A 23,891-nucleotide genomic window follows, 5' to 3' on the forward strand; every position below is an offset into this window, starting at 1 on the left:
CTTTACAACCTGGAGGGAGGATGGGACCCTCACCTCGATCAGGTCTGACCTTCTCGTTTGCCGTGATCCTGATGCCCATCCCATCATGCACTGTGAACGGGGACACAAAGGATCAGGACAGACAGAGTGTGTGTGTCTTCATGTACCTCTGTGCGTGTTTGTGTACCAACCTTGTGAGTGTTGTGTGCTGACAAAGGTCTTGATGAGGGCGTCGGTGGTCTGGGAGTACAGCGACAGCGCGTACCGCAGCGACTCCAGCTCCGGACTTTTCTCCACGAAGGTTTTCTTCAGCCCACTTCCTCCTGCGTGGAAGTATTGCTGGCAGACAGGAAGTAAGGAGGCGTCCTTAAACTGGAACCATCCGTCTTTTACTGACACTTCATTCAACCATGATGCGTTTTTCCCAGCACTTCTTTGCTTTTAGCCAGTTTAGCTCTTATTTTTGGCTTCCAGCTGATTTTGTCGTCCATAATGACTCAGAGGAACTCAGTTTCAGACACTCTTTGCAGAAGATTATTATCAATAGAGGCTTTTATTTCTAAATCTGCAGGAATGTGGCGATTTTCAAAAATCATGAATTTAGTTTTGTTAATATTGAGTGAGTTTAGTTTTGTCTACCAATTATTTTAGTTTCCCTAATTCTGTATTTATTATTTTTACTACTTCATTGAGATTCTCCCTGTACAGACTATACTTGAGTCATCTGCATATAAAAAGTATTTGAGTGTATCTGACACCATGTGTACGTCATTAATGTATAGGATGAACACTGTTGGACCTAATACTGACCTGTGTGGTTCTGCACAGCTTCAATTTAGCAGTTTTAGGAACTGCTGCTGGTTTTTAATGTAACTGTTTAAGCAGTTTAATGCCAGTCCTTATATTCCATATCTTTCCAGTCTTGTTACTCAAATATTAGGATCAATAGAGTCCGCAAAGGAGGACCTAAGGGCAGGGATGCCCAGTTTGGTTTAGTCTGTTTAGTTACAGTTTAGTATTATCCTATTGAATTCTATGCATTTATGATCGATTTTGATTGTATGTTCACCTACAATTACCGGTATGAAGCCCATCGAGACGACTGTTGTTGTGAATTTAGGCTAAAGAAAGAAAAATGAATTGAATAGAGTCAAAAGCTTTTTTAGATCCATGGACACTCCTACTGTACTGAGGCAGACTGAGGCAGACTGAAGCAGACTGAAGCAGACGGAAGCAGACGGAAGCAGACTGAAGCAGACTGAAGCAGACTGAGGCAGACTGAGGCAGACTGAAGCAGACTGAGGCAGACGAAAGCAGACGGAAGCAGACTGAAGCAGACGGAAGCAGACGGAAGCAGACTGAGGCAGACTGAAGCAGACTGAAGCAGACGGAAGCAGACGGAAGCAGACTGAAGCAGACTGAGGCAGACTGAAGCAGACTGAAGCAGACTGAAGCAGACTGAAGCAGACGGAAGCAGACTGAAGCAGACTGAAGCAGACTGAGGCAGACTGAGGCAGACTGAAGCAGACGGAAGCAGACTGAGGCAGACTGAAGCAGACTGAAGCAGACTGAGGCAGACTGAAGCAGACGGAAGCAGACTGAAGCAGACTGAGGCAGACTGAAGCAGACTGAAGCAGACTGAAGCAGACTGAAGCAGACTGAGGCAGACGGAAGCAGACTGAAGCAGACTGAAGCAGACTGAAGCAGACTGAGGCAGACTGAGGCAGACTGAAGCAGACTGAGGCAGACTGAAGCAGACTGAGGCAGACTGAGGCAGACTGAAGCAGACTGAGGCAGACTGAAGCAGACTGAAGCAGACTGAGGCAGACTGAAGCAGACTGAAGCAGACTGAGGCAGACTGAAGCAGACTGAGGCAGACTGAAGCAGACTGAAGCAGACTGAGGCAGACTGAAGCAGACTGAAGCAGACTGAGGCAGACTGAAGCAGACTGAGGCAGACTGAAGCAGACTGAAGCAGACTGAGGCAGACTGAAGCAGACTGAGGCAGACTGAAGCAGACTGAAGCAGACTGAGGCAGACTGAAGCAGACTGAAGCAGACTGAAGCAGACTGAGGCAGACTGAAGCAGACTGAAGCAGACTGAGGCAGACTGAAGCAGACTGAAGCAGACTGAAGCAGACTGAAGCAGACTGAGGCAGACTGAAGCAGACTGAAGCAGACGGAAGCAGAGTGAAGCAGACTGAGGCAGACTGAAGCAGACTGAAGCAGACTGAGGCAGACTGAAGCAGACTGAGGCAGACTGAGGCAGACTGAAGCAGACTGAAGCAGACTGAGGCAGACTGAAGCAGACTGAGGCAGACTGAAGCAGACTGAAGCAGACTGAGGCAGACTGAAGCAGACTGAGGCAGACTGAAGCAGACTGAAGCAGACTGAGGCAGACTGAAGCAGACTGAAGCAGACTGAAGCAGACTGAGGCAGACTGAAGCAGACTGAAGCAGACTGAGGCAGACTGAAGCAGACTGAAGCAGACTGAAGCAGACTGAGGCAGACTGAAGCAGACTGAGGCAGACTGAAGCAGACTGAAGCAGAGTGAATGGCAACATGCACTTGCAGATCTATTCAGACAAGGCAAGACAAAGTGAATCTTCCTCTGATTGGTCTGTTTTTAAACCGCTTAGGAATAGGTGTACTTCTCTTATAAAAAAGGCCAAATCTGAATATTTTTGTCCGTCACTACTGACAACCGTATTGACCACAGAAATTCTGGAAAGTTTCTCTCTGTGACTAAAATGACTTAAGCACTTCTTATTTCTGTTGTTAAAGATTCAGTCGTAGTTAAAGATAAAACTGAAGTCCTGGATTCCTTCAATCAGCATTTTTTATCATCAGGTTCCTGGTTCGATTCTGCAGGAATGTCCTCAACAAACTCTTGCACAGAATCCCCCATGTTTTCCTGGGACCCATTTAACTTTGTACCTTTTACTGTGCATGAAGTGCATAAAGACATTGGATCACAGAAAACCTCCTGGGCCAGACTTAATGGAGCCTTACTTTTTTCAACTGGCAGCAGATTTTATTGCAGAACCACTTACAATTCATTTAAATCTTTCAATCAAAGCTAAAGAAATCCCATCAGTTTGGAAATCAGATTTCCTTTTGCCTTTATTAAAAGGAGGTGATCCATCCGTGACTAACTGCTGGCCAAAATCACGTTTATGCGTTTTATCCAAAATTCTGGAATCTTTATTCTGTGACCAGCTGATATAGTTCCTTTACTCTGATAACATTCTTTCTATATTTAAATCAGGTTTTAGAAAAAAGCACAGTACCAACACTGCTACTATGAATGTGATATGACATAATTGTGGCACTTGATGAAAAACGTGCATTACTTTTTATAGATTTGTCCAAAGCTTTTGACCCTGTTGACCATAAAAAGCAGATTACTCAGCCTTGGATTGTCAGAGCATGCCGTTGTGTGGTTCTAATATTACCTGAATAACAGGACCCCATGCATTAAGTATGAAGGTCTCTGTTCTAAATGTGTTATTGTCCACAGGGGGTGCCACAAGGCTCAGTTCTGGGCCCCCTACTATTTATTTTGTACATTAATGACTTGGGTGAAAATGTATCTGATGCTAATCTACATTTTTATGCTGATGACACAGTCATTTACTGTTATGGATCATCTCTTGCTCAGGCCATTGAAACCCTGCAGAAAGCTTTTGTTGTTGTACAGCATTTACTTATTCAGTTAAAATTGGTTTTCAATGCTGACAAGACAAAACTAATGTTGTTTTCAGACTCAAAGAAGGTCGTCGATACAATTCCAATGGTGTCCACCTTAGACGTTAACGTCATAGAGTTGGTTCACGAGTACAAGTACCTTGGAGTCTGGATTGATGACTCTCTCACCTTTAAACCTCACATAGAAAAACTTGTAAAAAACTCAAACTTAAACTTGGCTTTTTCTTCAGTAATAAGTTGTTTTTCTTTAGAAGTAAGAAGCGTCTCGTCGCAGCAACATTTCTATCTGTGCTGGATTATGGTGAAATTCTGTATATGAATGCCTTATCTTCATGTCTCCAAAAGGTTGACACCATGAATCTATCTTTAAATGTTTTTAAGAACAAGCTGAAAGCATCAGAGACTGAAACAATGATGTGCAACTGCTTTTTATGATGTATGTGCTTTTAATTCTCTTTGTTTTTATGTATTGAAATGTGCTGCCTCTGGGCCAGGACTCCCTTGGAAAAGAGGTTTTTTTATCTCAATGGGACTTTCCTGGTTAAATAAAAGTTAAATAAATACAAAATAAAATATTCCATGTTGCTTTGTATAATATAACTCTGCAATCCCAGCTTTACCAAAGTTTTTACAAAACTTTAAAAGGTTTGAGCCATTTTGAGTTTTGTCTGCAGCTGAACTGATGACAAAGTCTGAACTGTGATGTCATCAGGTGGTTTAGACCACAATTTTCTGTAGTCTAAACCACAAAAAGCCTTTTCTGCCATGAACCGCAGGCAGCTGCTGTTGGAATGTGGTAATGGGCGGAGTCACCGAGCATCTGACCTCTGGTTTGGAGTCTTTCTGACATCATGAAAGAGGAAAAGGTGGCGTTGGCGGCTGCTGCTCCACTTACCTTGATGGCCTCCAGTCCCGCGTCGAGGATCAAACACTGTTTGGGCGTCAAGGTTTTGGCTTCACCTCCTCCCTGCAGGACAACAGTTTTCATCATTAAGACAAACAGAAAGAACTGAAACATTTGAATGGGAATAGATCTAAGTAACCCCCCCACCTCCATGTTTGAACCACTTCCTGTTAAATCCTAACAGCTGTTGTTTGCAGCCCCTAGTGGTAGATCCCAGAACTGCATGTCTGTCTAAACGGAACTTTTGGCTTTTCAGGTTTGTGGCGTTTCCTCAAAGGTTAACCTCTTCCCTCTAAAACAGATACATTTGGATGGTTGCCATGGTGATGAACGTGTGTAGAGATGTTTAGGAACGTCCAAAGAGTGGATGAAGTCCAGTGAAGAAAGGTGGACGGCCGCCTGCAGAACGTTTTCAAATATGTTAACTTCTAACATAGTCATCCAGAAGGGGGCGTGGGCGTTGAGTGTGTGTGTGGACAGGCCCCACCCCTTTGAGATTTGTATTACATCTGAACCTTACCGTAATGAGAAACACCAAGCAGCTTGTTGCTTTATGCTGCTTCATGGTTTTACCCCCCCCCCCCTCCTTTGATCACCCTCCTATCCCCCCCTCTCTCTAACATCCCTCTCTCTCCCCTCCTTTCCTTTTCCGTCCGGTCCAACACAAAAGACTTTCAAAAACAATCAGAATGAATAAAGTTTGGCCTGGATTCCAAAAGGGGTTTATTCAGACATACCTCTGGTTTGTCTGTAGATTAATAACCCCTCTTGTTAAAGTAAAATATGTCCAACACAAGAGGCCCTCAGCTCTCATCTGTCTGCCCAGCTGTTGGACAGGACAAGTTAAAAAAAAACAAAAAATAACCAGAAGGGGGCGCTGGAACTGCAAACACCCAGATGGACTGAAGCCTCTTCCAGACTTTGATCTGATGTTTATGCTTTTTTCATCTTTCGAGGGTCTGTCTGCAGACAGCTTGGCCTTTGGTTTGGTACAAGTTCTCCTCTTTATCACTAAAGTGATTCTTGGAGGAGAACCAGCATCTCTGAAGTTACCTTCAGGTTGGACAGTCCTTTGGCTGCAGTGAGGATCTGGGCTCCCTGCAAACAGGAGACCAAATGCATTAAAACGCATGAAGACTTTCCCACAGACCCCATCCCCCCACCGGAGGGCAGCAGAGAGCTGCAGAGGCCAGAGCCCACATCCTCTCCTGTCCTGGAGACACTTCTGAGTCGACTGGAGGATGTTTTCCTGAAGTTCATTAGAAATTTCCACCTGACTGCAGATATTTCAGATGGAAACTCTGGGTATGGAGAAAGTTTCAGTTTTCATACCAGGCTGTCGTTGCACTGAGGAAGGACGATGGTCTTCTCCAGGCTGCACAGAACCGTCTTCCACAGGTCCTTCAGGATCCTTTTCAGCACCGTCTTCTCGCACGCGTCGGCAAAGATGCTGAGGCTGAGACAAAAACATCTCTGATCTCCTCCTCCTGCAGGAGGCGCCGTCAGCCACAGAGCATCGTCCTCCACTTACTTTCCATCCAGGAACTCCATCAGGGGCCTCAGCATGACGTCGGCATCAGCTTCTGCAGTGTCACGGTTGGGGGGGCCCCTCATCTGGTACAGGAGCTCCGCCATCTGACGCATGCAGCCGTTAATGCGTCCCTGGAAACTGAGCAGAAGAACCGGCGGCGTCACTCCTTCACAGGTGTGTGTGGCCGCGCGCAGAGGCGGGGCCTCGTCTTACCTCTTTGCAAAGATGGTGCTGAAGCTGTCCAGGACGCCGCTGAGCCTCATCTGCAGGTCGTTGAGGATGTCCGCCGCCTCCGTGTCCAGCTGCAACCAAAGAGCAGAGGACACGTCTGCTGTCTGGAGGTCTCCGTTTAATTCTGTTTTCAACCGGCTGGACTCAAACAAATGCATGAAGATTGTTCCATTTCAACATATGATGAGTACCGTATTTTCCGGACTATAAGTCGCACCAGCCCAAAAATGCATTATAAAGTAGAAAAAAACACAGATAAGTCGCACTGGACTATAAGTCGCATTTTAACTTTCACAACCTTATATGACACAATCATAGCAGACTGTTTATCTAATAATTTCACAGTAATTTTTTCTCAAACTTATTTATTTATTCCTTTCATGAAGCATCATTGGCTAACTAATACTCTGTTTTCATCCTGTATTTGTAGAAACAGTTGTCATTTTTATTGCATTTCTGAATCTATGAAATCATTGGAAAATAGAATATTATGTTGTTAGCCTTCAAGATCTTACTGTAAAAAAGTTTGCTGATTCTCTTAGTCACTTAACATACTCTTAACACTTAACAGACCTCATACATCAAATTGACCCAGGAACATCATATCTGTTCCTCACAAATGAACATAACAGGAGGGTTAACAATGTATTTATTTCAAATTATTTCGAATATAAGTCGCTGCGGAGTATAAGTCGCACCCCTTGCCAAACTATGAAAAAAAGGGCGACTTATAGTCCGGAAAATACGGTATTTCACAGAAAAAGAACAAATTCAAAGTTGAGTTAAAATAGAAACAAGCCAAAAAAAACTAAAAATAGCGTCCTTCTCCTGAAGTAAAACACAGAAATGAAAGTCAAACAATAAGCAACCATCTCTAAAAACTGTAAGAAAAGGTCGATTCAATGAAGAGCTGCAAAAACATCCACAGATCGTTTCAATCATTGACGTCCTAATCTGGTGTAGAGCAACATAAACGCGGATAAAAAGATGATGAAGGAAATGAAATCAATGAGACCCAAACTGTCGAAGCAGCTTCAGAGGAAGAAGCAGCGTAGACGAATGTAAGAACAGCCGGATTCATGCGAAACATCAAAGTGTCAAAAACTCTGAAGGTTTGGACTTCCGTTTTCCAGAGGAGAGGAGAAACAGAAAACACGGCGTCATCCAAACATCACAAGGAGGGATTTGAACCCACAAACACTGCCCCCCACCCAGAATCTCCTCTACTTAAAGCCCATTCTGTCGGCGCTGCTTCCAGGTGGGGGTTGAACCGACAACCGACACCAGAGATCCAGCAGTCGGTTCAGGCTCCACGTTTCCGGAGAATCTTTCAAACATCCAATCTCTTCTCGCCAGATTTCAGCTCAAATCCACTAAAAGGTTTTCTGCTCCTCTCAGGTTTCAACGAAACCTTTAGGATTCAGGACCCTGGGGGCTTGTCCGGGACGTTTCTCTAAGGTTACTGACACTTAAAGTCAGAAGATGATGGCATGGGCTCAGAAGAAAAGCCTTTTAAAGCTTTCCTCTCTTTGCTGCAGCGTCTCGACTGCAGACCTGAACCCGCCCAAGGAGGAAGCAGAACGTCTGACATGGAGCCAGTCAGAAATGAGCGGCTGTTTGACTAAAGGGAGTTTGAATCCGCTCAAAGGATTCCTGTGGTGAAGACAACAGAGTCTCTAGAGGTTTCTATGGAAACCTGAGGAGGTTTTCTGCTCCTTCAGAGGAGGAGGCTCCTGTCACACAGTCCAGATCTCCTCCTAAAGCCTCGTCCACAGACCAGACTACTGGAACACTGAAGCTGCTTTTCCAGCCGTTCTTCTGTAGGTGGGCGGAGCTTATCTCAGTTGTCATAGACTCTTGAATGTCACAGACCGTCAGCATCTCTGTCAGCCTGAAGACCACGGCTGCTGAGGCGGCGGTTCTTCCTCGCCGCCTTCAGTTCAACACAGGTTGGTCTGCAGACAGACGCCCCCCCTCACTCTGCTAATCCTCAGTTTAGGCCAAACATCCGTCGTGCTGGTCACTACTTCTGGCTCACTAACGGATCTGGATGACTTAGATGAGGATAATCTGAAATTATAAAGATGTGAGAAGTTTCAGAACACCGTCGCCTCACGGGGAGAAAGTCCTGGTTTAAATCCCGGTGGGACCTTCAGGTCCTGGCTCCTCCCACAGCCCAAAGACGACCTTCAGAGTCACTGCAGGGTTCAGTGAGGGGCTGGAGACCCGTCCGGGGGAACCTGGCCTCCTGGACTTCCTGCTGTCTGTGGGGGCCGTCAGCACAAACCGCATCAGACCGTCGTCTGTGAGGCCAGCACTCTTAAAGCTGACCCCCCCTCTTTGGAGAGTCGTACGGGGGGTGTAGCGTCTGCAGGCTAACACGCCGCCATGAATCTGAACAATGCTGAAGCTCAGTCCCAGGCAGAAGTCACGGCGCTGCAGCCGGCGCCAAATCTTTACCCTGAGCACGCCATCAATAAATGTGTTATTGGCCAGAAGACGGCGGGCAGGCTGCCACCACGCCGATGGGGGAGGGGGTGACTTTGAAGGGACAGAGCTTCTGTCATTCAGGAAACGCAGCGCAGACTGAAACCAGAGGCTCCAGGTTCTGATCCAAACCAGGGTTCTAGGATCATGTGGGCACCGGGGAACATGCCAAACAATGCTCTGCCTAAGGGGGGGGGGGGTCTGCAGTCATGGCCGTCTACCCTCCATATTCAGCAGCAGGTACAGACAAAAACAGACCCCCCCCATACCTTCTTGGTGACGTCAGCATCAGGCTTCCAGAACAGACAGAGAAGAAAAAGAGTCAGATTTCAACAGAAGGGGGGACTGGATCAGTCGGGGGGGGGCTTAGGAAGAAAAGATTCTGAGGGATCTGATTTAGGTAGATCACAACGGATCCACTAAACTACTGAGCAAAACTCAAAGGATGGTCTAAAGCCCTGGCTGAGGTCAGTCCGTTTGACCCCTGACCCCTCGGATCATGTGACTTTCTGCTGCTGAAGGTCACCAACGTTTCTGACCTTCCACCAGAACGGAAACATGGTTTTCCTTTTTTACTGATGTTTACCTGAAAGGTCAAAGGTCAAACTCGAAGCAGCTCAGAGCTAGCGTGAGCTTCACTCCACATCATGAAACACCCACCTCCGTGCTCTCTCTCTCTTCCTTTGGGCGACAGGGGAGAAAGGGTTAAATGTGAGGAACGAGAGGCTGCAGGTTCAAATGCTGAGAAAAGCTCAGGAGACCCACCTGCTTCTCTCTGTCCTTCTTCTCAGCCTGGAAAGACACAACTGTGAGGCACATTTACCACCACAGCCCCCCCCCGTCAGCAACAGGCTGCATACAGCTGGAAGGGACCCCCCCCCAAGAATAGATACCCCCCAGAAGGGCCAGGAGGCCGGCTTCTGTCCCTCTAACGTCTACCGACATCTGAGAAGCTCCGTGTCCGGATAAAGTATGGGGGGGTCTTATGCCTCCAGTGGTGGACCGTTACACACCTGGGCCTTCAGTAGTGCTACGTCTGAATCCTTCAACCGTTTTATGATGCAGAAAACAGCTCTGCATTGCAGATTACAATTCCTGCAGCCTCAATAAAAGCCTCAAAATAAACGGAATAAATATCATAAAACAGCCAGAAAATACAGAAAATAACGGCAGACATTTAGATGATTGATTAGGATTACCTGAAGACAAATCCATCATCCTCTTTCCTCTAGACCACATGTGTCAAACTCAAGGCCTGGGGGCCAAATGTGGCCCCCCATGTCCTTTCATGTGGCCCGCGAGAGCATAAACGTTTATTAATTTCCTAAAATAAAAAATAAAAATTGGTGTGTATTGATTCATATCTAGGGGGAATCGGACATGAAATATCGGACTATATCTATACATTAGGACTTAAACTCTGTCCAAATAACCTCACCTGACAGAATCAAATGTAAAAGGATTTATGCTAAAGTAACAAGCAAACAAATGTTTTCTGTTGTCACTTTAAAAAGTTAGAATAAATAAATAATGAGTTATTTAACATTAAGGAGTAGTTACATTTATTTTTCATTACATTTAGTTACATGTATAAGTTACATCTGGCCATTTGAGGACAGACACTATGCTGATGAGTCTGACCCCCCTGCACTAAACAGTCCATCCTCCTGTCATGTAGATTCTGGTCTGCAGTCCTTTTCTATTCCATCATCAGTGCTGAGTCCGTCCAGTTGTGTTTCTGTAGGTTTGAATCCGCTTTAGAGCCCAAATGCCCGCTGGACAGACGCAGTGGACACAGGGACGGTCGGTCCAAACACACAGTGATTCACTCAGGAAGTCATCAGTGGGAGACGTTCCTGTTGGATCCTCCATGGATCTGAGTCAAACTGGACAAGGCTGCATGTGACTTCCTGAAACTTCTGTCCAATCAGAAGCTCTGAATACTGTGACGCTGCCTAGGCCTGCTAGAAGGCCCTGCTGACACCAACTCACAATCTGATTGGTTGAAGGAAATGAATGTCTGACATTGATTTAGCATTAGGAAGGCTTCAGAACTGATGGTGACTACCCTTACCCTGCCTAGCAACAGAGGACAGCTGAAATGTGATTGGCTCAATCCGTCTGTCTGGAAGCAGCAGAACCATCAACACAATAAAAGGAAACGGACAAAATATGATCAAGACATGATTCAGATGTTTCTGAGGCCCTGATGGCCCACCACTGGCAGCCTCTGTCCTGAAATACCAGCTAAGGTGTTCTGTTCTAACAGAACCATCTGTCAAGGCCGAGGGTTCAAATCCCATCTAGGGTTTTTCTATTGAAGTGAATGGAAGTAAATAATGAAAAAGTTTATCTGAGAAAAGCGGTCGACCGCCTCTGAACACGGTTCAACGTTTCCGGATTAAAACTGAAGATATGAAACAAACCTTTTCTCTGGTGGGGGGGGGCTGAAAACAGGAAAGAAAAGTCAAAGAAAAATCGGTTTAAAGCTCAAACTGTCCAATCTGAGTTTCTGGACTCACCTTCTCCTTATGGAGCTTTTCAAAAGGAAAAGAATAAAGACATTAGAGACATGGGGGGGCACAGCGGGGGGGTAAGACACACTAAACCCTCAGGATTCAGGGAAACATGAGGACGCTGTGATCTGACACCAGGAAGGATGACCAAACATACCAAACTGTAGTGCCCTTGAGCAAAACCCGAAACATTCGACAGGGGGATCTGTGCAACCCCCCCCCCCCGTGGGACAAAGTCAAATCTGTCATGGGACTGATCAAAATGTCAAAGGTTTAAGGGGGGGTTAAAAGAGCTGTACAAAAGGTGGATCCCAACAACAGAGGGGTTTATGGGACTTCTAGAGGCGGAGCTTAAGAACAGCAGTGTTTTTAGGGTTGATTCCCACAATGCTTAGAGCCGCCGACATGCTGGTCTGGGTTCTACCAGGAGCGTCAGGAGCTTCACAGAAGGAGAACCCGTTTGAGGAGGACACACCAACCTTTTTCTCCATCTCCTTGTTGTCCAGCTTGAGGGTTTGAGAACAGAGAGTTCTGTTAACGCAGGAGAACATCACGGAGGACCGGCTCTCCACACCGGACCGCCACCAGATCCCAGAACCGTTAGAACCAAAACCACTGTTTCATGAATGGATTTCTGCCTTTTTCAGCATAAAACGTCCAAACAGCAAAGAGCTTTCGGGTTTGAGCGACGCAGCTTCGCCGTGTCACGGGTCCGCCTGCCCCGCCCACTCTGGGGGGGGGGGGTCTGAGTCTATGAGGACATCCATGAACCTCATCAAGCAGCAGATGAAAGCTGATGCTGCTAATCAGCTGATTCTGTGGGATCGTCTTTGGTTTTCCATCAAGCATCACATGATCCAAAAGAATTTCAGAATAAAAGTCTGAAGTAACACGATCGGTTCTGAACTTTTTCCCTGGTGGTTCTGCTCTTACCTCTGATCCTTCTGAGTCTGAGCAGCCGGACTGATGGTTCAGACAAAAGAAAATCAGGGAAAAGACAAAATCAGAAGAAGGAAACAAAAATGAAATCAGAGCTGCAGAGAGCCGGAGGCTTCTCACCTTTGTTTCTTCAGACTGCATCAACAACCCCCCCCAAAGAAAGATGGTTATTAAAACAACCGTGGAACCAAAGAAATAGATGAATCTGCATTTTTATGCTGCCGCCCACCCACCATGTGATCCTCCCCCTCACTGTCAGACGCCGCTGGCTGCAGAGCGAAGACAAAACGGAAGACGGGAAAGCAAAGAGGAAGAGTCAGAGATGATGTGATGGTCTACGTTCAGAGAAGCACAAAGGCCTCCTTTCCAGCAGGAAACTGAAGCCGATCCAAGAAGTTTCACTTCCAACTTTCAGGTAAAATGACGCTTTGTGGGAGAAACCTCAACAAACACCGAACCAGCAGGAGAAGCTCCACAAGGCACCCACCTCCTCATCACACGTCTCAGGTTCCTCCTCGTTCTCAAGCTTTTGAGGAGAAAAGAAGCAGCACATGAGAACCAGAGCGGAAGGAAAAGCAGTTCCTACTGAGGGAAACGACTGGGAGACCAGGAAAGAGGAAGAGGAGATGTGGAGGAGATGTGGAGCAGATGTGGAGCAGATGTGGAGCAGATGTGGAGGAGATGTGGAGCAGATGTGGAGCAGATGTGGAGCAGATGTGGAGGGTCTCTGGAGGGTCTCTGAAGGACGGATGACCGACAGACCACAGGAGGGACGGGTTTGTGTTGGAGCTCAGGGAGAGAGGGGAGGAAAAACCTGCGACCTACCCGCTCCTCCTCAGCGGTCAGCTGCAGAGACAAAGACCGGCTCCGTTTACAAGCAGAAGTTCCAAAATAAAACCAAAGGCCCTCCAAAATAAAAGCACCTTGAATAAAATGTGAAAGTCTGCTTCTATCTATGGAAGACAACAGCAGCTGAGAGTCACGACAGACAAAACCCCCAAAAAAGACCAGAAACTAATATCTAAAAGTCTGGAAAACGTAGCCAATAAAACACCAAAAGGAAAAACGTGACATCAATAGAATATTCAGAATAACTTGAGTAACAACAATATGTCAATTACTTCAAATAAATCAGCTTTTAGACAAAAGGTTTGATTTTTTACCATAAAACAAAACAGGAAACAGCTTTTTTTTCTCCCGTTCACGTCTTTTCTAGAAAAAACGTCCTTCAGAGGTAAAATGTGGACTCAAATAAATACACCTCCTGGTTTCTACGGCAACGAGATCTTTCAGCAAAGACGCCACTCTGAAAGAAGCGTTCTAGAGTCAGGTGGCACATAGTAAGCAGAGCAGCTTCTGCTGCGTGGCAACAACGGTCTCAATGCATCCGTGTTTGGAGGAAACTCCTGGCATGAGGACCACTGCTGTAGTTAACTACAGTTAACTGCAGTTGTTAAACCTCTTCTGAAAAAGCCCAGTTTGGATCCTAGCATCTTGGCCAACTATAGACCAATATCAAACCTCCCCTTTATTTCTAAAATCCTAGAAAGAGTTGTAGTTAAGCAGCTTTACTGCCACCTACAGGACAACAGCCACTTTGAAGACTTTCAGTCGGGGTTTAGACCTCACCACAGTACGGAAACTGCACTAGTTAGAGTCTCTAATGACTTGTTATTGGCCTCAGAAAAGGGACTACTTTCTATTCTGGTCCTGTTGGACCTCAGTGCTGCCTTTGACACTATCGACCACGGTATTTTACTCCATAGATTAGAGCAGGACATAGGGATCAGAGGATCTGCTCTCCAGTGGTTTAAATCCTATCTGTCTGATAGGTATCAGTTCGTTAATGTAAATGGCCATTCCTCTCAGTGCACTCGAGTCAACTATGGAGTCCCACAGGGCTCAGTCTTGGGACCGATCCTGTTTACGCTTTATATGCTACCCCTAGGAAACATAATCAGGAAACACAGCATTGATTTTCATTGTTATGCCGACGATACGCAGTTGTATTTATCCATGAAGCCTGACCAGAATGACCAGATAGAGAAACTGAACGCCTGCATCAGTGACATCAAGACCTGGATGACAATTAATTACCTCCTCTTGAACCCAGAAAAAACTGAGGTCATTATACTTGGTCCTAAAAACCTCAGAGATGCTCTGTCTGCTCAGATAGTCTCCCTGGATGGTGTAAGTATAGCCCCCAATTCCACAGTTAGAAACCTTGGGGTTTTACTTGACCAGGATTTATCATTTAAGGCTCACATATCTCAGGCGTGTAGAACTGCCTTTTTTCACCTGCGAAATATTGCTAAGATCAGAAATCTACTTTCTAAGAGTGATGCTGAAAAACTCATCCATGCATTTGTTACGTCGAGGCTGGATTACTGTAACTCCTTGTTAGCAGCGTGTCCTAAGAGTTCCTTAAGAAGTCTCCAGCTTGTTCAGAACGCAGCAGCTAGATTGTTAGCTGGAACCAGCAGAAGAGATCACATCACTCCTGTGTTAGTTTCGCTCCATTGGCTCTCAGTTGATTCTAGAATCCAGTTCTAGATCCTCCTGTTAACCTAGAAGGCCTTACATGGAATGGCCCCGTCCTATATTAAGGACCTCATAGTCCCTTACCAACCAATCAGAACACTTCGCTCGCAAAATGCAGGACTGCTTGTGGTTCCTAGAATTAGTCAAAGTACGGTTGGAGGTAGAGCGTCCAGCCACCAAGCCCCTGTTTTATGGAATAAACTCCCAGCTCATGGAAGAGAGGCCGACTCAGTTTCTACATTCAAAGCTAGACTGAAAACATTCCTCTGTGGACAGGCTTATTGTCAGACTAGTTATTATTCAGAGATTATTTAACTTTATGTTAATTTGTTTAAATTAAACTTAATAATAACTATTTGTTTTTAAAGGCTGCTAGAAGTTGAAGCTGGGGTAACTATGGTGCTCTGGGGTTCTGTCCTCTTTCCTTTTTTACTTCTACCCTTCCTCTCCTCTATTCTTGATCATTATTCATCATTTAGTTCTCCATGCCTCTGTTTGGTGCAGTGATTCATGTATTGTCCCTCTTTTCCTCTCCCCTCCTGGGGAGGGGGAGTGCTTCCAGACTCCAGTTGGCTCATCCGTGCTCCAGTTCCTGACCGTTTACCTCGCCTTTGCTCCTGCTCCTACACCTGGCTGTGGATCCTGCCTCTGGCTCATCTCTGGCTCGTCTCTGCTCTGTACCTGACCGAGTACCTCGTCTCTGCTCCTGCTCCTACACCTGGCTGTGGTTCCTGTCTCCGGCTCGCCTCGCCCCCTGACTGTCCCCACAACCACGGCTGGATGAAGCTCGTCTGCTGGACTTTTATATATGTAGTTGTAGATTTAGATAAGTTAATTCTTCTCTAAGAGTTCTGGTAAATCGCCTGTCCGTCCTGGGGGAGGATCCCTCCTTCATGTGGGCACCCCTGAGGTTTCTTCGTTTTTTCCGGAATCCGTTTTTTTTGGGAGTTTTTCCTTACCGCGAAGGGGGGTCTAAGGGCAGGGATGCCAGTATAGCTTAGTCCGTTTGTTAGTTCATTTTAGTATTTTTCTATTGAACTCTTTGTATTCATGATCCTTTTGAGTTCATGTTTCACTTCGAAGCCCATCGAGACGACTGTTGTTGTGATTTTGGGCTATACAAATAAAATTGAATTGAATTGTAGAGAACTAACCATGTATGTCTTTGTCCACCTGCTGCTGGCTCCAACAAACAGAACTGACAAACTTCTTAACATTTAAAACTTCAAAGCTCCAAATAAAGACCAAAGACACGACATTTTTAAAAGCAGCTTTCAATCCTGTTTTTGGTGGCATTTAGGATGAATTCATGGGAAAGGTTCTGAAGGACCAAATTCCCGACTCTGATGTCCGGACTGCATAAGGCTAAACAACAGATGACGGTATCATCGGCATAGAAAGTCACCACAGCGCTTGAGGTTTCACCTGATCCATTAACAAACTCGCAGAGCAAACAGCAGTGATCCCAGAACTGAACCCTTCTGAGGTAACCAGACGTTCCTCTCTGAGATAAACCACAACACGGCGTCCAGCGCTAAGGAACCATCGAGATCATGATGTGTCCTCGGCAGAAGACCAGAACCAGCTCATGGGTTGACCTGCCAACACTCACCTGCTTGGCTCCCATGGACTCGAACATCTTCTCCAGAAGGACCCTCATCCTCCAGATGTTGTTCATTAGCACGCAGGGCTGAAACGTTAAAGAAAGTGACCCTCCGAACAGAGACGGTGGATTACTCCGGTACGCTTTGCGGTCACTCACGATCTTCTCCTTCTCACAGTAGGACGGGAAGCTCTTGGCGAGCAGAGCGCAGTACTCCAGCAGAACTTTGGTGATGGTCTGTGGAGACAACAGAACAAGCGTCGGGTCACAAATAAACGAAGCTGCAGCATGGATCCTCCTGCAGCCTCAGCAGGACGACCATCTTTGGACTTTGACTCCGTCTACTGAGGTTTGTGGGATTTTCTTCTCAGAGACCAGACGACCTCTCATGGTCAATCTCCACACCATCCCAGACTTTGGTTTCAAAGTATTCTTGACATTTTGCAAATGTTGAACAAAGACTCTGAGCTTAGATCCTGACAGCTGGATGACCTTCCTCCTGTCATCTTCACGCTAAACATCTGGACATCAGCTCTCCAGCCTCTGCTTTCCTGATTCCTCACATTAACGACAGGAAGACCCATCACTTTACCCCCAAGAGAGAAGAAACAGGAAGAAGAGGAGGAAACAAAGAGACGCAGCTCAGAGATGGAACATGGTGGAGGAGAAGGACACTGATGGAGGGGGGGTCAGAGAAATGAGCAGAGATGAGCGTTCTTTATTGAATGAGCCGAGCATCGATCCGAACTCAGAGCTTTGTTAGATTTAATGGAGAAGCCTAAAAGCAGCTGCTGCTGCTGCGTCACGTGACGTCTGAAGGAGAATTAGAGCTGCAGGCGGGAGGAGGACATGAGTCAGCATTCATGTTAGAAGGAGCTCCAGCCAAAGAATCTCAGCTGAACAGAACCAGAACCGGAGCTCAAGGTGAACAGAACCAGAACCGGAGCTCAAGGTGAACAGAACCAGAACCTGAGAGCTCAAGGTGAACAGAACCAGAACCTGAGCTCAAGGTGAACAGAACCAGAACCTGAGCTCAAGGTAAACAGAACCAGAACTTGAGTGCTCAAGGTGAACAGAACCAGAACCGGAGCTCAAGGTGAACAGAACCAGAACCTGAGTGCTCAAGGTGAACAGAACCAGAACCGGAGCTCAAGGTGAACAGAACCAGAACCTGAACTTAAGGTGAACAGAACCAGAACCTGAGAGCTCAAGGTAAACAGAACCAGAACCTGAGTGCTCAAGGTGAACAGAACCAGAACCGGAGCTCAAGGTGAACAGAACCAGAACCTGAACTTAAGGTGAACAGAAACAGAACCTGAGAGCTCAAGGTGAACAGAACCAGAACCGGAGCTCAAGGTGAACAGAACCAGAACCTGAACTTAAGGTGAACAGAACCAGAACCTGAGAGCTCAAGGTGAACAGAACCAGAACCTGAGAGCTCAAAGTTAACAGAACCAGAACCGGAGCTCAAGGTGAACAGAACCAGAACCGGAGCTCAAGGTGAACAGAACCAGAACCTGAGAGCTCAAGGTGAACAGAACCAGAACCGGAGCTCAAGGTGAACAGAACCAGAACCGGAGCTCAAGGTGAACAGAACCAGAACCTGAGAGCTCAAAGTGAACAGAACCAGAACCGGAGCTCAAGGTGAACAGAACCAGAACCGGAGCTCAAGGTGAACAGAACCAGAACCTGAGAGCTCAAGGTGAACAGAACCAGAACCGGAGCTCAAGGTGAACAGAACCAGAACCGGAACTCAAGGTGAACAGAACCAGAACCTGAGAGCTCAAAGTGAACAGAACCAGAACCGGAGCTCAAGGTGAACAGAACCAGAACCGGAGCTCAAGGTGAACAGAACCAGAACCTGAGAGCTCAAGGTGAACAGAACCAGAACCTGAGTGCTCAAGGTGAACAGAACCAGAACCGGAGCTCAAGGTGAACAGAACCAGAACCGGAGCTCAAGGTGAACAGAACCAGAACCTGAGTGCTCAAGGTGAACAGAACCAGAACCTGAGTGCTCAAGGTGAACAGAACCAGAACCTGAACTTAAGGTGAACAGAACCAGAACCTGAGAGCTCAAGGTGAACAGAACCAGAACCTGAGCTCAAGGTGAACAGAACCAGAACCTGAGCTCAAGGTAAACAGAACCAGAACTTGAGTGCTCAAGGTGAACAGAACCAGAACCGGAGCTCAAGGTGAACAGAACCAGAACCGGAGCTCAAGGTGAACAGAACCAGAACTTGAGCTCAAGGTGAACAGAACCACAACCAGAGCTCAAGGTGAACAGAACCAGAACCTGAGAGCTCAAGGTGAACAGAACCAGAACCGGAGCTCAAGGTGAACAGAACCAGAACCTGAGAGCTCAAGGTGAACAGAACCAGAACCGGAGCTCAAGGTGAACAGAACCAGAACCTGAGTGCTCAAGGTGAACAGAACCAGAACCTGAGTGCTCAAGGTGAACAGAACCAGAACCGGAGCTCAAGGTGAACAGAACCAGAACCTGAACTTAAGGTGAACAGAACCAGAACCTGAGAGCTCAAGGTGAACAGAACCAGAACCTGAGCTCAAGGTGAACAGAACCAGAACCTGAGCTCAAGGTAAACAGAACCAGAACTTGAGTGCTCAAGGTGAACAGAACCAGAACCGGAGCTCAAGGTGAACAGAACCAGAACCTGAGTGCTCAAGGTGAACAGAACCAGAACCGGAGCTCAAGGTGAACAGAACCAGAACCTGAGAGCTCAAGGTGAACAGAACCAGAACCGGAGCTCAAGGTGAACAGAACCAAAACCTGAGAGCTCAAGGTGAACAGAACCAGAACCGGAGCTCAAGGTGAACAGAACCAGAACCGGAGCTCAAGGTGAACAGAACCAGAACCGGAGCTCAAGGTGAACAGAACCAGAACCTGAACTTAAGGTGAACAGAAACAGAACCTGAGAGCTCAAGGTGAACAGAACCAGAACCGGAGCTCAAGGTGAACAGAACCAGAACCTGAACTTAAGGTGAACAGAACCAGAACCTGAGAGCTCAAAGTGAACAGAACCAGAACCGGAGCTCAAGGTGAACAGAACCAGAACCGGAGCTCAAGGTGAACAGAACCAGAACCTGAGAGCTCAAAGTGAACAGAACCAGAACCGGAGCTCAAGGTGAACAGAACCAGAACCGGAGCTCAAGGTGAACAGAACCAGAACCTGAGAGCTCAAGGTGAACAGAACCAGAACCGGAGCTCAAGGTGAACAGAACCAGAACCGGAGCTCAAGGTGAACAGAACCAGAACCTGAGAGCTCAAAGTGAACAGAACCAGAACCGGAGCTCAAGGTGAACAGAACCAGAACCGGAGCTCAAGGTGAACAGAACCAGATCCTGAGAGCTCAAGGTGAACAGAACCAGAACCGGAGCTCAAGGTGAACAGAACCAGAACCGGAGCTCAAGGTGAACAGAACCAGAACCTGAGAGCTCAAAGTGAACAGAACCAGAACCGGAGCTCAAGGTGAACAGAACCAGAACCGGAGCTCAAGGTGAACAGAACCAGAACCTGAGAGCTCAAGGTGAACAGAACCAGAACCTGAGTGCTCAAGGTGAACAGAACCAGAACCGGAGCTCAAGGTGAACAGAACCAGAACCGGAGCTCAAGGTGAACAGAACCAGAACCTGAGTGCTCAAGGTGAACAGAACCAGAACCTGAGTGCTCAAGGTGAACAGAACCAGAACCGGAGCTCAAGGTGAACAGAACCAGAACCTGAACTTAAGGTGAACAGAACCAGAACCTGAGAGCTCAAGGTGAACAGAACCAGAACCTGAGCTCAAGGTGAACAGAACCAGAACCTGAGCTCAAGGTAAACAGAACCAGAACTTGAGTGCTCAAGGTGAACAGAACCAGAACCGGAGCTCAAGGTGAACAGAACCAGAACCGGAGCTCAAGGTGAACAGAACCAGAACTTGAGCTCAAGGTGAACAGAACCACAACCAGAGCTCAAGGTGAACAGAACCAGAACCTGAGAGCTCAAGGTGAACAGAACCAGAACCGGAGCTCAAGGTGAACAGAACCAGAACCTGAGAGCTCAAGGTGAACAGAACCAGAACCGGAGCTCAAGGTGAACAGAACCAGAACCTGAGTGCTCAAGGTGAACAGAACCAGAACCTGAGTGCTCAAGGTGAACAGAACCAGAACCGGAGCTCAAGGTGAACAGAACCAGAACCTGAACTTAAGGTGAACAGAACCAGAACCTGAGAGCTCAAGGTGAACAGAACCAGAACCTGAGCTCAAGGTGAACAGAACCAGAACCTGAGCTCAAGGTAAACAGAACCAGAACTTGAGTGCTCAAGGTGAACAGAACCAGAACCGGAGCTCAAGGTGAACAGAACCAGAACCTGAGTGCTCAAGGTGAACAGAACCAGAACCGGAGCTCAAGGTGAACAGAACCAGAACCTGAGAGCTCAAGGTGAACAGAACCAGAACCGGAGCTCAAGGTGAACAGAACCAAAACCTGAGAGCTCAAGGTGAACAGAACCAGAACCGGAGCTCAAGGTGAACAGAACCAGAACCGGAGCTCAAGGTGAACAGAACCAGAACCTGAGAGCTCAAGGTGAACAGAACCAGAACCGGAGCTCAAGGTGAACAGAACCAGAACCTGAGTGCTCAAGGTGAACAGAACCAGAACCTGAGTGCTCAAGGTGAACAGAACCAGAACCGGAGCTCAAGGTGAACAGAACCAGAACCTGAACTTAAGGTGAACAGAACCAGAACCTGAGTGCTCAAGGTGAACAGAACCAGAACCTGAGTGCTCAAGGTGAACAGAACCAGAACCGGAGCTCAAGGTGAACAGAACCAGAACCTGAACTTAAGGTGAACAGAACCAGAACCTGAGAGCTCAAGGTGAACAGAACCAGAACCTGAGCTCAAGGTGAACAGAACCAGAACCTGAGAGCTCAAGGTGAACAGGACCAGAACCGGAGCTCAAGGTGAACAGAACCAGAACCGGAGCTCAATGTGAACAGAACCAGAACCTGAGAGCTCAAGGTGAACAGAACCAGAACCGGAGCTCAAGGTGAACAGAACCAGAACCTGAGTGCTCAAGGTGAACAGAACCAGAACCTGAGTGCTCAAGGTGAACAGAACCAGAACCGGAGCTCAAGGTGAACAGAACCAGAACCTGAACTTAAGGTGAACAGAACCAGAACCTGAGAGCTCAAGGTGAACAGAACCAGAACCTGAGAGCTCAAGGTGAACAGAACCAGAACCTGAGCTCAAGGTGAACAGAACCAGAACCGGAGCTCAAGGTGAACAGAACCAGAACCTGAGTGCTCAAGGTGAACAGAACCAGAACCGGAGCTCAAGGTGAACAGAACCAGAACCTGAACTTAAGGTGAACAGAACCAGAACCTGAGAGCTCAAGGTAAACAGAACCAGAACCTGAGCTCAAGGTGAACAGAACCAGAACCTGAGCTCAAGGTGAACAGAACCAGAACCTGAGCAGAACAGAAAGCAGGGCTGAACCTGGTGAACTGAAACATCAGCAATTCTTCATATTTCATTTTCTTAACTCCTTAAGAGTTAAGAAAATGGTCATGTGGCTTCAGTGTGACAGATGCTGGGAGGGGCTAGAGTGGGCGGGGCTTTGGTAACAGGCCCCACCTTGGCGAAGCGCTTGCTGTACTGGGCCACCACGGCGGGATCGGGGCATTCCAGCTTCTGAATGATCCCAAAGCTCTGGTTGAGCTGCGTGAAGATGTCCACCACCGAGCTGGAGAACAGCGCATGCTCAGACGTCTGCTGGAACTGCAGGCAGAGGAACCAGGAATGCAGCGTCACTGGTGCAGAACTTTACAGAACCAACACGGTTTCCATCTGTGCTCAAGTCAAACTAAAGACAAACTCTGAGCCGGTTTGCAAATGGATCCATTTCAGACATAAAAGACGTTTTTTGATGAACACATTTGGACTGAAGCTGCAGCTTTTGGTCAGAAACACCCAGAACTTTTCAGGTTCTGCTGCCAGAACCCATTTCAGTCAATAGAATCTAGAGATGGATTTAACACAATACAACAGACAGAAAGCAACCATAGATGGAGAGAACACGCCAGAACCGAGCCGTGGGTCAGGAGAACTCACCCCCTCCCTCTTGTCCCTCTCCAGGGCTCCATGCATGAACTCCAAGGAAACGTCCTCGTTCTCAGCGAGCCACGCCAGCACAAACGGGACGAACCACCTGCAGGCGCAGAAACGTTCTTCAGAAATGAGACGGTCCAAATGGAGCCCGTCTCCATCAGTCGGCTCAATCTGTCTGCACCTCCATCCAGAATGTTCTCCATCCGGGCCGCAAACTTTGGATCATTTTACTGATTGATTTGAACATTTGATGAAATCCTGACTGTTTAGGAAAAGTTCTGGTGTGGACAAAGACTCCGCCCACATGGTGACGAGGCTCTCCAACATCAGCAGATATAGATTCTAACAAACAATAGGAGCTGCATCCAGCTCTGATGAACAAAATAGGAAAGCAGACAGCAGGGGGAGGAGCCTTACGAGGGATACTCGGGCACGGCGTCGGCGAAGGCGGGCAGATCCTTCACGTACTCGTTGTACAACCATTTGACCTTGAAGTGTAGGTTCATGTAGTCCGCTGTCTTACAGAGTTTGTGCTGCTCGTGCTCTGGAAACATAACACAATGTTCCAGATTCAGAAGGTTCTCCAGATCCGCCTGGAGGGGCTGCAGGGATTGGTGCCGGTTCTGGATCCCATCCTTCTGTAGGGTTCTGAACAGATCATCTATAGGTACTCACACAGACACGGAAGCGCATACAGATTTAAATACACACAGACACGCTCACATCCATCGTCTTACCAGCATAGAAACTGAATCTGCGGATGTGAAATGTGGGCGGGGCTGAGATGGTAACAGAATGAGAAAAATGATCATACAGAGAAAAGAAGTCTCATTTCAGACATTAAAAAGACAAAGGCTGCAACTCTAAACTCCTGTGAGAGGAGCGCCTGCAGACAAAAATGAGGGAAAAGTCTTTCAGACTCCTCTGTGGAAGAACCTCTGTCCACACAGCAGATCTGGATTGACATGATCTGGTCTGGAACTTCAGTCTGAGAAATTGAAATTCCTGAAAAAATTGAGGTTTTCTGACTGCTCCTCCCCCCTTCTGTCAGACTGCACTGAAGATCTTTAGTAAAAGTAGACAGCTAATACGCCAACAACTACGGCTACACAGCTAATCCACTAAAAACTATGGCTACACGGCTAATGTGCTAACAACTACGGCTAAACACTAATACGCTAACAACTACGGCTACACGGCTAATACGCTAACAACTACGGCTACACGGCTAATGTGCTAACAACTATGGCTACACGCTAATCCGCTAACAACTACGGCTACACGGCTAATGTGCTAACAACTATGGCTACACGCTAATCCGCGTGTAGCCATAATAACAACTATGGCTACA

At 47.1% G+C, this 23,891-nt stretch overlaps 1 protein-coding gene across 5 annotated transcripts in view; it reads right to left on the bottom strand.

Moving 5' to 3' along the window:
• The window catches only part of LOC101159330 (protein unc-13 homolog B), a 42,915-nt gene that overhangs the window by 2,578 nt on the left and 16,446 nt on the right, over window positions 1-23,891 (bottom strand). The window contains exons 15-38 of one of the 5 annotated variants that reach the window (XM_023958108.2): window positions 23,278-23,319; window positions 22,958-23,084; window positions 22,544-22,640; window positions 22,067-22,210; window positions 16,597-16,674; window positions 16,447-16,524; window positions 13,119-13,139; window positions 12,781-12,819; window positions 12,527-12,562; window positions 12,414-12,428; window positions 12,288-12,317; window positions 11,834-11,860; window positions 11,361-11,375; window positions 11,265-11,285; window positions 9,604-9,630; window positions 9,499-9,519; window positions 9,108-9,131; window positions 6,334-6,422; window positions 6,121-6,258; window positions 5,922-6,045; window positions 5,643-5,687; window positions 4,581-4,652; window positions 171-318; window positions 34-90 (exon numbers count right to left, since the gene is read on the bottom strand). In XM_023958108.2, coding sequence (XP_023813876.2) covers window positions 34-90; window positions 171-318; window positions 4,581-4,652; window positions 5,643-5,687; window positions 5,922-6,045; window positions 6,121-6,258; window positions 6,334-6,422; window positions 9,108-9,131; window positions 9,499-9,519; window positions 9,604-9,630; window positions 11,265-11,285; window positions 11,361-11,375; window positions 11,834-11,860; window positions 12,288-12,317; window positions 12,414-12,428; window positions 12,527-12,562; window positions 12,781-12,819; window positions 13,119-13,139; window positions 16,447-16,524; window positions 16,597-16,674; window positions 22,067-22,210; window positions 22,544-22,640; window positions 22,958-23,084; window positions 23,278-23,319 — 1,515 coding nt within the window. The remainder of the gene's footprint in view (window positions 1-33; window positions 91-170; window positions 319-4,580; window positions 4,653-5,642; window positions 5,688-5,921; window positions 6,046-6,120; window positions 6,259-6,333; window positions 6,423-9,107; window positions 9,132-9,498; window positions 9,520-9,603; window positions 9,631-11,264; window positions 11,286-11,360; window positions 11,376-11,833; window positions 11,861-12,287; window positions 12,318-12,413; window positions 12,429-12,526; window positions 12,563-12,780; window positions 12,820-13,118; window positions 13,140-16,446; window positions 16,525-16,596; window positions 16,675-22,066; window positions 22,211-22,543; window positions 22,641-22,957; window positions 23,085-23,277; window positions 23,320-23,891) is intronic. The other 4 variants (XM_078953424.1, XM_078953423.1, XM_078953425.1 and 1 more) reach the window with 4 other exon arrangements.

This window comes from Oryzias latipes, chromosome 9 (assembly GCF_053564925.1).
Source record: "Oryzias latipes strain Hd-rR chromosome 9, Olatipes_Hd-rR_3.1".
Lineage (NCBI taxonomy): Eukaryota > Metazoa > Chordata > Actinopteri > Beloniformes > Adrianichthyidae > Oryzias > Oryzias latipes.